Source organism: Sarcophilus harrisii, chromosome 6 (assembly GCF_902635505.1).
Source record: "Sarcophilus harrisii chromosome 6, mSarHar1.11, whole genome shotgun sequence".
Classification (NCBI taxonomy): domain Eukaryota; kingdom Metazoa; phylum Chordata; class Mammalia; order Dasyuromorphia; family Dasyuridae; genus Sarcophilus; species Sarcophilus harrisii.
This window is the reverse complement of record NC_045431.1, coordinates 248469438-248481910: the sequence shown is the minus strand read 5'-3', so window position 1 is coordinate 248481910 and position 12473 is coordinate 248469438. Positions and strand designations below refer to the sequence as shown.

Below are 12473 nucleotides of genomic sequence, written 5' to 3'. Positions count from 1 at the left end.
TAGTTATTCAACTGACCAATCCAGTCAAAGTTGCTGAGTCATCCCACTGAAACATCAGCTGAAACCATATCAGCCTGTAAATTTATGGAAACCTCTTCAGAATTTGGATTTCAGTAATTAAATGGAAAAAGAAAAAGGAATAATTACACCTCTTGTGACTTTTAATTCTCCATGGCATTGATCTCCTTGAACCATTGTGTTATTGAGAAGATCTGAGAAAATATATGTGGTATCTTATAAAGGGTGCCTTCCATTTTACAGGAGCTTGAAAAAAAGGCTGTTTCCCAACACAGGTATTTTATATCCTTCATTGATTCCAGAGGGCTCATAAAATATGGGGGAGAGTCAATAACAGAGGAGACTTTATATTTTTTATAGACATTATTTAAGTATAATATGAACATGAGGGCACATTTGCAAACATGAGTCTGATCATTAGAATGCAACTTCATTGTGAATAAAGACTGTTTCCCCAGCATCTAGTAAAGTGTCTGGCATATATTAGGCACTTAATAAATACTAATTGCTTAGCTAATCATATGTAGCTAGAATTTCTGAAATAAGAAGTAGCAACATATTTCTAAGGAAATTATTTTAAATATAAGATAATTTTTATTAGTTATTATGGCTGAAGAAACTCCTCACCTATTAGTTGGCCTTTAGGTGATGAACCTTTCTACTTGTGTAGGTTGGTCCTTGGGAAACAGTCTATTGCCAGGCTACAATGTAAACTCCTGATTGCTTGGTATCAAGAGTCTGTGCTCTCTTGACATAGTCCTAGTAAACACAGAACTGCCACCATGCCATGGCAAATGATTAGAATATTTCAGAAATATGAATAAATTTCCCACAGTTAACTGACTTTTCTGTTATTAGAATAATTTAAAAATTATTTCCCTTAATTTAAACCAGTCAATACTTAAATTAGAAGTGGAGAAGGGAAGGCTAATGTTATCATTGAGCCCAATTTGCTGAGAGGTAAATTGAAACTCATATTTAATGCTCTGCCTAAATTCACATCAAATCAGCATATTTGTTGCTTTGGGTTGTTGATGTAACATTATAGAATGCATTGTAGACAGTGATGAGCACTGGAACAAAGCAGTGGATTTAGAATCGGAGGGGATAAAATAGAGATTGGAATTGTCCCACAGAGTACGTGAACTTCTGTCCAATGATTTGAAGGAATAACTCAGTTTAGTATGTGTGTATGTGTGTGTGTGTTTGATCAAGAAAGATCAAGGATAACAAAAGTTAAGTTATTGCTCATTGTTGCTGGAAAGTTGGGAAAATGTCCCAATGTTTGTCATGGAGGTCATTTTAATTAACTTCATGGCAGGAAGTGTAGAGAAACAAGAATGCCATTCAAATGGGAGAAGAATCAGATAAAAGGGGAAGAATTTGAAAGTAGAGCAATGTGTTAAATTCAACAGTTAGTTAGGTAATAAGTATTTATTGAATACCTACTATGGGCCAGGAGCTGGCAAAGAGGTGGAGAAAACAAAGAAAGGCAAAAAAATTCATTGTTCTAAAGGGGCTTGCCTCCTAAATAAGCAGGTAGAATAATGAAGTAAATTGATCTTCCAAGTTGCATGTCTGTCGAACCAGGAAGCCCTCAGATCCTTTTAGAATCCTGCAGAACCTCAGAGTTAGAATGGATCTCAAATGTAATCCAATCCAATGCTTATCTAAACAGGGATATCTTCTTAACTAGTCTTTTACCATTTTATTTAGAGAAAACTAGTAATGGGGCATTCACTATTTTTCAAGGCAGCTCAGGAGCATCATAATTTTTGAAATCTTTTTCTTAAAACGAATTGAAATCTTACTCTCTTTAATTTCTATGCATTGCTCTAAGCCTTGTCTTCTAGAGGAAAATGGATCCTCTCTCTCTGCAAATTCATGTTTCTTTCTACCACATTTTAGAGTGTGATTGATTATCATGGTATGCCAGATCCAGGGATTTTAATGCCAGTTTTCTCCTTCACAGGCAATAAGTGGAGCAAATGGCTGAGCAGAATCATAGCACTGTGACAGAGTTCATTCTCATTGGCTTCTCTGACCATGCCAATCTGGGAGTTATTCTCTTCCTGGTGTTCCTCAGTTTCTATCTCATCACTGTCCTGGGCAATATGGGCATGGTCCTGCTGATTTGCTTGGATAACCGTCTCCACACCCCCATGTACTTCTTCTTGAGTCACCTCTCTCTCTTGGATGCCTGCTACTCTTCCGTCATTATTCCTCAGATATTGGTTTCCTTGGTTATTGGCAGGACACGTATATCCTATAACTCTTGTGCTACTCAGTTCTTTTTTTTCACAGTCTGTGCTACCACTGAGTGTTTTCTGCTAGCAGTGATGGCCTATGACCGTTATGTTGCTGTTAGCAGTCCTCTCTTGTACTCATCAGCCATGACACCAGGCACCCGTTGGGGCTTGGTGGCAGGGGCTTATAGTGGTGCCTTTTCAGGAGCTATTTTCCGCACTTCCTGCACGTTTACTCTTTCCTTCTGTGGACCCAATCAGATTGACTTCTTCTTCTGTGATCTGCCACCTCTGCTAAAGCTTTCATGCAGTGACACCACTGGCATCCAAAACCTTATTTTCTTTGTCAACTTTGTGTTTATGGCCAATACTTTAATGATCCTGATATCCTATATGTTGATCATCAGGGCCATCTTGCGTGTCAAGTCAGTTGGAGGCAGAGCCAAGACCTTCTCCACCTGTGCCTCCCACTTCACAGCTGTGATACTCTTCTTTGGGACCCTCACTTTCATGTATGTGCGTAGCAACTCAATCAAATCACTTGAAGAGGACAAAGTGGTGTCTGTCTTTTATACTGTGGTCATCCCCATGCTGAACCCTTTCATCTACAGCCTGAGGAATAAGGAGGTGAAAGCCGCCTTCAGAAAAGTCATAAATAGAATCCAGATCTCCCAGGAAATGTAGTTCAGAGTCAGTCATTATTCATCTTGATTGTCTTCTTCTCCAAATAATAATTATTGTTATAATTGAGTTGTTTCAGTTGTGTTCAATTCTCTGTGACCCTATTTAGTGTTTTCTTGCCAAAAATCCTGGAATGGTTTATCATTTCCCTTTCCAGCTCACTTAACAGATAGGGAAATAGAGCTAAAAAGATTGAAAGGAGAGACCAATGCAGATATTATTACAAGTGATTACAAGTTGACTTCCATTGAATTTCTTTCACAGTGTGATTGATTGTCATGGTGTACCAGGTCCAGGGTCTTTAATACCATTTTCTTCCTCATATAATCAGAAAATAGGGGAATAATTCCATTTTTATATGTAAAACAAGCTCCCTAACCTTAACAAGGTTCTAGTTTAGTAGAAAAGAATTTAATACAGGTAAACATAATATGATAGTCCACTTAACTAGGAGGCAGAAGACATACTTGTACCACTATCTTTATTGTACAACTTGGGAAATTTCATTCCATGTCTCTTAGGCTCAGCTTCCTCCTTTACAAAATGAGACTGGGCCATGGGGATCTATAAGATCCCTTCTAGCTCTATTATTCAATGATTTTAGGTACATAAAACAAGTGGTGGTAAGTGGTAAGTTACACGTAAGGCACAATTCATCAAAACATCATCAGCTATTTGATGCCTTATATCCAAAAGGTTGCTAATACTTAGTGAGTATAATACTTGAATGACCCACTCATTGTGTTTTGTAAATATTCATTCTATAAATATGAGTTACAATAAACTGCAAAAACTGTGACAAATCTCATTATTATTATTTTCACATCAAGTTGAGGATTTTTTTATTCCACTTTAAGAGGTATCGTTTATGACGGAAAGAATGGTCTGGTATTAATCATATTTGTACCTGGGGAACACAACACAAAACACTTAAAAATGGATTTTAGGTGGGCAGAGAATGGAGGAGAAGCTGACCCTAGCCCATCATCAGGTGGCTTAATTATCAAGTATCCCTAATTATTTTTATTATGTGCTACAGATTAGAAATAGCCCATTTAAGTTCAGCACTCTGGACAGAGTCTTGATCAAACTACTCTGGCTAACTCTCTAGGAAAATGAAATGGATTTGGAATTAAAGGACTGATTTCAAATTCTATTATGTCACTTGTTACCATTGTGATTTGTGTGATCATATGCCAATCAGTACTCTCTTGGTTTCATTGTAAAGTGGTGGCAGACCCTTGAGGCAGTTGGTCTTTATGTCTAAATGCTGTGATCCTTCTGAAGACCTACATCACCCTCTTCTGTAGTGTTCACATTCTTTCTGATTTTTGAAATAAACACTTCCTTTGACTTACCAATACTTTGCTCTTCTACCCCTTCAACTGCCTGCTTCAGGGGCCAGGTAGTTCATTTCTAGAAGATGGCTTTTTTGTATGTAGTCTGGGAGGGAAAGAGAAACAAAGTCTGTAGCATTCCCACCAGTAGTTCAGTCAAGGGCTTGGAAAAGAACTAAACTTAAGCAAAAGGTGGTGTTTGAGGAGAGTGACTTCTGTCATCACTTCACATGTCATACTCTTGGAGATACCTGGGAGAGTCTGTCTTTCTGATAGACATATCCACTTGATGGAAGGTTGGTCCTTCCCAGTGGTCCCTGTATCATTTTTTTTTTTTTTTTGCCAAGAAACAAAAGGCATTTGTGCCTGTCTATTCTGCCAACTCCAGCACTCATGGTCAGTTCCAGGACACAAAACAGACAAGAAGAAATCAGGTACTGTTGAATGAAGGCCTTTCCCACAGTATCGAATGCCTTCCCATTTAGAGGCCCAAGAGTTTCTGTGAAGGGGCATCTCTCGGTCAAATTAGAGGATGGGAAAAACCATGTCTGACAAAGGCAGAAGCTTTTATTATCTAGCCATTTTCAGGTACCTCCTTTTAGAAGAGTGTTAGTGGAAACAATTTCTCACTCATTTGAATGACTGAGAGTGGAGTAGGAGTAGTGTTAAATGCTGAATAATATTCCTTATTAGACATTGAGTCATTCAGAGCAAAATCCATAATTTTGCCTTTTTTTCTATCCTCAGTGCTTATCATAGTGCCTAGTCTATAGTAAGCTTTTAACAAATGCTTACTGACTAACCAAATGGCTGAGAAGATACTGTGATTAATGTAAATAAGCGAAAAGAGTACAAATACTAGGAATATAACTTTCTAGAATTCATTTCCCATGAGAATACTACCTGGATTAATAGAATGTGGAACTATAAGAGACCTTAGAAATAATTGTAGCTAAATCTCATTCTCAGCCAAAAGAAGACATTTAATTAAAAATACTATATTCAAGCAGTGGCAGAGTCAAAAATAAAATCCTAGTCTTCTGATTTAAAATAAATTGTTCTTCCCATTGTTTCATGCTATCATCTTGACAAACAGCTATCTGACTAGTGAAACTATGAGTTTAGCATTTTCTTTCTTCACCATTTCCCCCTTCCAAAGTTACCAGAGGCTTAGACGTCTGTGTTCAAGACCAAGACCATGGGCCCCACTCTTGCTTGGAACCTTTAGTTTTGCTCTGTTTTATGGGTCATAGATTATTCCCCTTCTATTAACATCATGGGGTATCTTTCAAAAATTATACAAAACAAACTCGGTCCCACCAACCTTGTGATCCAAACAAATTTTTTTTCCAGATCCTTGCCACCACTTTCTTTATTCCTCACCTCTACCCACATAAGTACCAAGAATTACCCATTTTGGGCCACTGCTATCTTCCTACCCTCTGTGTCAGGGCATGTTATAATGGATAAGCCTCTCTATTTGTATTCAGGAAGACTTGGTTTTCAATCATATTTTAGAATTTACTAGCTACATGATGCTGAACAAATCGCTTATTTTTTCTTTTTGTTCTTCACTTTCCTTATCTATAAAATAAAGGTGTTATTGGACTGGGATTAATGGTGTATAAGTTTCTTTCTAGCTCTAAACCTAATTTTATGTTTTGGGCCAAGTTGAATAGTTAATATTACATATTTTAATGACACATTCACATCCCTTTTCAGTCTTGTATCCAATTTTCCCAACCATGGCCTGCCTCTCACCTCTTCACTTTCATTGGCCAGAAAAATCCTACATCTTCTCCTTTCCCTTCTACAAAGCTTTCCCTCAGAACAGCATCTACTATCTGTCACATCCAGTTGACTAGGAGCTTTAATCACTAGTATCTATTTCAACAAGTATTACTATTTGTTGAATCATGTTTTTGAAATCAATTTATTTTCTTTGGATTATAGAATGTAAAATATGGACAAGGTTTTAGGGATTATCTGTCTACTCTCATTTTACACAGGAAAAACTTAAGGCCAAGAAATTTTCACAAGATCACAGACATAGTAAGAAAGAGAGTTCAAATCTAGACATTCTGATTTCAGTTCAATGTCCTGCCCTTGGGGGTCACACTGCCCCTTTTTTACTTGGCATAGGGATGTAGGACTTTCCATCAGTTGGGCACATTATTGGGCAGAACTGTCCCTGGACCTCAACTCTCCCTACAGACAGTTTGCATTTTAGCTTGCAAAACCAGAGAATTAATGCACCATTTGCCAACTTTCCAGAGTGGTGTGGATGGGAAGAACTATATGAGCTCAAGAAAGAGGGATAATGCCAACTGGGTGATCAGTGATGGCTTCTCAGAGGAGATAGGTTTGGAGCTGGACTTAGAAGTAAGTATTAAGAGGATTTGGAGATGGAAGAGTTAGCGGCAGTCCTTCTCTTTTTAAGCTGTTTCTCCCTATCTTATCCAGTCTGAAAGTGCCATTCACAAGCTTGATTTTACTTCTGAACAAATCTGCTGAGTCTCTGACCTGAACTGGTTAATTCCTATTTAAATAACCTAGTAAATTCCTATTCTAGGGGCTCACAGAAGGGTTTTAGATTTAGTTTGAATACTCAATTTGTTTAGCCTTCTGTAGCTCAGAACTCCTGAGCTCAAGCAATCCACTAGTCTCAGCCTCCTCAGTGGTAGTGATGATAGGCATATGTCACTAGCATGGGAAAGAGCCTTTGAAGAGTCAATAAGCAAGTACAAGATTTAGCCTGGGGATAGTGATTAGAATAGGCTGGTTTAGAAACTCAAATGCATGCCTTTGCATGGACTCTTTGCCCAACCTAGTAGCTTTGTTTCTTGGATTCCCTGGTTTTCTTGCAAATTCAGATTGTCATCTCCTATATGAAGTCTTTGGTTTGTCTTTGCCAACCCTATATCTCAGCATCCCATCTCTTCAAATTATCTTGTATGTATTTTGTCCAAACTTATCTCTATACCTAGTCTCTTTTGTTAGAATGAAAGCTCCATGAAGGCAGAACTGTTTCGCTGTTGTTCTTTTTTTTTTTTGTTTTGTTTTCTTTTTTCCCTTATATTAATGCAATGGAATAAAGCAAACATTTCTATAATATAATAAAAAGTTTATTGTATGTTAAACTGCAATTCTACTATGCATAACTTATTATTCCTTTCAAATATTCAACAAAATGTAATGTAAATTTCTTTTTTTCTTCCCTTCCCTTCTCTGGCCCCAGAGATGGCTACCATTATACACAAATAGGTTTAAACACATCAACTCATAATATATATATCTATACATACAAATATATGAAATTATTGTATACATTCTTCTGTTTAACAGTTCTTTCTCTGGATTCAGATAACACCTTTCTTTATATGTCCTTTATAGTTATTTTGGATATTTATAATAGAATTGCTTGTTTACTCAAAGTAGTTCTTAAAACAGTATTTTTTACTGTATACAATGTTTTCTTGGTTTTGCTCATTTTACTCATTGTTTTGTGTGTTTTCTTCCATGTTTTTCTAAGATCATCAATTCTTTACATTTTTTTTTAACAGTACAGTAGGATTCAATCACAATTATATACCATCACTTGTTCAGCCACTCCCCAGCTGATGGGCATTCCTGCATTTTCCATTTCTTTGCTACTACAAAGAGATCTGTCATAATAATTTAAAAACATATAGGTTCTTTTCCTCTTCTCCTAATTACTTTTGGAAATAGTTCAAGTAGTGTTATTCTTAAGTCAAAGGGGATAGATATATTTGGGCACAATTCCAGATTTTTCTCCAAAGTGGTTGGGTCAATTCAAAATTCTACCAACAATGAATTAGTGTCCCAATTTTTTCAACATCTTCTCCAACATTTGTTGCTATTCCCTTCAATCATTTTAGCCAATCTGGTAGCTGTAAAATGATATCTCAAGGTGGTTTTTAACTTGTAGCTCTCTAATCAACAATGATTCAGAGCATTTTTTCATGACTATGAATTATTTTGATTTCTTCATTTGGAAACTGCCTGTTCATAATCTTTGATCATTTAGCAGTTGGGAAATGAATCATATTCTTATAGATTTGGCAAAATTCTTTATATATTTTTGATATGAAACTAGAAACATTTTTCCTTCAATTTCTGTTTCTCTTCTGATCTTGGCTCCATTTTTAAAATTTGTACAAACTTTAAAAAATTTAACGTAATCAAAATTATCCATTTTGCACCTAGCTTTGCTTCCTATTTCTTGTTTATAAATTTTTTTGTGTATCCATGAATCTGCAAAATAATTTGCTTCATGTTTTTTAATTTACTTATAATAGCTCTCTTTATATCTAAGTCATGTATTTATTTTGACCTTATTTTGGCAAATGATTTAAAATACTATTCCATACTCTTTTATCATATTGGTTTCCAGTTTTCCCAACAATTTTAAAAAACAAATAATGAATTCTTACCCCCAAATCTTAAGTCTTTTCACTTGTAAAATATAAGGTTTTGCTCCTCTAAATTGTATGTTCTCTCTGTTTTATTGATCTAACTTTGTTAGATGAGTGCCAGTGCCAGATAATTTTTAATAATTACTGTCTTACAGTACAGTTTAAGCTCTTGTATTGTCAACCTTTTATGTATTTTTTCATTTTTTCCTTTGATAGTCTTTGACTTTTGCCTTTCCAAATGAATTTTGTTATTAATTTTCTAATTCAGTAAAAAATTTTTTTGGTAACTTAATTGTGATGGAATTGAATATATAAATATGTTTAGGTAAAACTGTCATTTTTTATTAGATTGATCTGCTAATCCATGAATAATTGGTATTTCTCCAATTATTTAATCTGATTTTATTTGCACATACACTTATATTTTATTTATATTTACATAAATAAGTATATTTAAGTATATAAATATATATAAATAATTTTTTTCTTTATATACTTATATGCATACATACAAATACACACACACATAGACATTTATCATAATGTTGATAAAGAAGAAAGAAGTCAAAGAGAGTAGTAAGAAAACAATGCAACAACTTTATTTTGATAAATTACCAACATGCAATTAAAAGTTTGTCATACTAGAGAAAGGAAGCTTCCTATAAATCTAAATTGGTTGTTGAATTCTCCATGTATTCATTTCAATTTATTTCCCCTTTCTTCCTCAATGGAATGATTTATTTTGTGTTTTCAGTTTTATTGTTGTTTTTCTTTGGTTTTATTTTGCAAGGCAGCTAGGGTTAAGGTCTAGGAAGTACTAAGTATTTGAGGCTGAATATGAACTCAGAACCTTCTGGCTCCATGGCCAATGCTCTATATATTGTGCCATGCAGCTGCCTGCAGACTTAGTCTTAAGCTTCTTTGCCCTTCCTGGATAGTAAGGAGAAATGGTGAACTACAGACACATGCCGGCTATTAGCACATGTATGGGTTTTGGACTTTTAGTTGTCTCTTCTGTTTTATTTCTTTGCAGATTATTATTGTTGTTGTTGCTGAGTCATTACAAGAGTGTCTGACTCTTCATGACACCATTTTAATTTTCTTGGCAAAGATACGATAAGTTCAAATCTATTTTCAAACACTAGCTCTGTGATCCTAAGCAAGTCACTTAATCCTGTTTACCTCAGTTTCCTCAATTATCAAATAAGGTCAAGAAGGAAATTACACATGGATCATGAAGAATTGGACATGACTGAAACAGCTGAACAACAACAATATTCAGCAAAGAAATAAGGAAGGAAATTACAAATCACTTTGGTATCTTTGCCAAGAAAACCCCAATTGGATAATGTAGAGTTGGATACTACTAAAATGACTGAATAACAAAAGTAAAACCAACAATAACATTTCTACATTTGGTGTTTCCAGATCTCTTCTATTTTTGACATTCCTTGTTATAAGGCCTCTGAAATTCTAGGTCCTAAGGTCCCTCCAAGTTCTAGCATTCTATGTTCTAAGGACTCTTCCAGTTTTGACATTCCAGGTTCTTTGTTTTAAGATCTTCTCCAGTCCTTATATTCTATATTCTTAGGTCCCTGTCCTTTCTGATGTTGTGAAGATGAAGTTGTCTTACAGATTTCAGGTTCTATGATTTTAAGCCTGTCACCAGGATGATGCTTACTAGCATCTCTAATCCTAAAAAGCTTAGTACATCAGGACTGATTTATGAAAGCAAAATGATTCTTGGTATTCTCCCTTTTCTACTGATCAACGTGCTATTTTGTGAGTTTGTGGTGCTGCAAATGTTAGTGATCCAGGCACTAAAAATAAAAGATGTTATTTCTCAGTTTTGGACTGATCAAGCACTCATGATAGCCACAAGGCCAACTTCTCCAGTGGGTACCCCAGCTCCCTCTCCATATTGTCTCCTAAGATCTCCCCTTTACTCAAGAATAAAGGAAGAGATGCAGTCAAATACTCAGTGTAATGGGCTGAGGTTTGAGTTGATGCACTGAGGTCCCAAGTACATGAGGCTAAATAGTAATTGGGCTATACTCTATTAATATACATGATTGGATAAAGAATGGTCCCTGCCCACTCTCCATGCAAGTCCTGATATGTTGTATAGGAAATGACGATTTTGGTGGGTGGAGGCAGAGAGAGTCAGGAAGAGAAGCTGGGAGAGATTGGGCCTGGGTTCAAGACTCCTAGCTGCTGGTCATGTGGCTGCTGGTCTAGCTAGCTTCTTGACTCAGCTGCACACATTGCTATTGCCGATTCCCTTCCACCTCCGATCCTTCTTCACTGAGAATAAAGACTGACGATTTTCCCCTAACCTGAATTCCTGACTCTGGCTGATTTAAAAATATACGGTCTTCACAAATCAGCTCTAAGAGGAGACATATTTTGAAGTCATTTGGGTCTTATCTTCTCTCTCTCTATGTGCCCCCAAAAGTTCCACTTAGATTCTTTCTGGGAAATTTGTAATCAAACCAAGTCTTTTATTTATACAGCATCTCTTTCCCACAGTTTGATCCCAGTTGATGAGGATATCAACAAATAGAATCCTTGACATCATTCCAATTGGAGAAATTAGAGCATGGTTGGTAGTGGATTAATTGTGGGACAAGGTAGAATGTTTAGATCCTTTCTTCCTGAGTGAGGGGGAAGGGAGAAGTGGGATATCTAATAAGAATTCAGCAGCTGAGATTTGGAAGATTATGGTACAGAATGGAAAAAAGAAAAAAAAAAGCAACAAACCACTCTTTAGTTCTCCAGTGTAAATCCTACCAGGTACCTTTACGTGATTCCACATGGGGAATATGGAACTTCCCTAGAGACTCATATCAACTGCTTGCTGTTCCCCTGACTATCAGACAGCAACTAGAAATAGTGTGGCATTGGTCTCCAAGCTCTGGTATTTACTGCAGAAGCATAATGAGACTTGTTTTTGATTAAGGTTTTGTGTACATAGCAATTCTGGTGTCTGAGCTTAGAGAAGCAGTGTAGTGCAGTGGAAAGAGTGTAGGATTTAGAATCAGAGGACCTGAGTTTAAATCCATCCCTTTCCTCCTTATTACTTGTTTGATCTTGAGACAAACACTCCCTCCATGAATCTCAGTTTCCTCATCTGTCAAATCTCTTTGGAGATAATCTCCAAAGTCCTTTCTGGATATCAATTTATGATCACACATTCCCCCTTACAATTTTTAATGAATGCTATTATTCCTTCTTATCCAGGAGAATATTTCACATAAGGGAGAAGTTAAAATTTTTTGCTGTAATAGAATCCTGGGTCAGAGGAATCTTGGGAAAAACCCAACTTATTAAAACTCACTTAGACTATGATGATTGGGCTTTTGATGCAAGGAACTGAATGTAGAGGGTACTGAATGTACTTGTACTCTATTAGCAATTAGAGACTATCATGGCTGAATGGAAAGAAAATTACTCTGAAGTTCTGAAATGCAGAAATAGATTCTGTACCTAATGTTTTACTTCCTGTATTCCTACATTTAGCCTCCATGGCCTCAACTTTTTAATCTCTAAAATTAAAGGTTTACATATAGGACCTCTATCATCCGGTGTAACTCTAAATCTATGATCCAATGATCCTTTCATCTCATTGACAGAGTCAGAGTGACATGATAATCAAGAACAATAAGCTCATGTAATGAGTTATAAGATGACTCCCTTCACTTACCCCCTCCTGACTGCATCACAGGTAAGATCTCTCTTGGCCCTTTGTAGAAGCA

The 12473-nt window shown here is 36.2% G+C and overlaps 1 protein-coding gene across 1 annotated transcript; it reads left to right on the top strand.

Moving 5' to 3' along the window:
• Positions 1–2003: 2003 nt before the first annotated feature.
• Positions 2004–2948, top strand: LOC100933603 (olfactory receptor 9I1-like). The gene has a single exon (XM_003773961.3). It carries the CDS (start codon positions 2007–2009, stop codon positions 2946–2948), a length of 942 nt encoding a protein of 313 aa, XP_003774009.2. The 5' UTR covers positions 2004–2006.
• The last annotated feature ends 9525 nt before the right edge of the window (positions 2949–12473 follow it).

Excerpts from the sequence above, each read along its gene's own strand:
- LOC100933603 (XM_003773961.3), top strand. The coding sequence starts at position 2,007 with ATGGCTGAGCAGAATCATAGCACTGTGACAGAGTTCATTCTCATTGGC.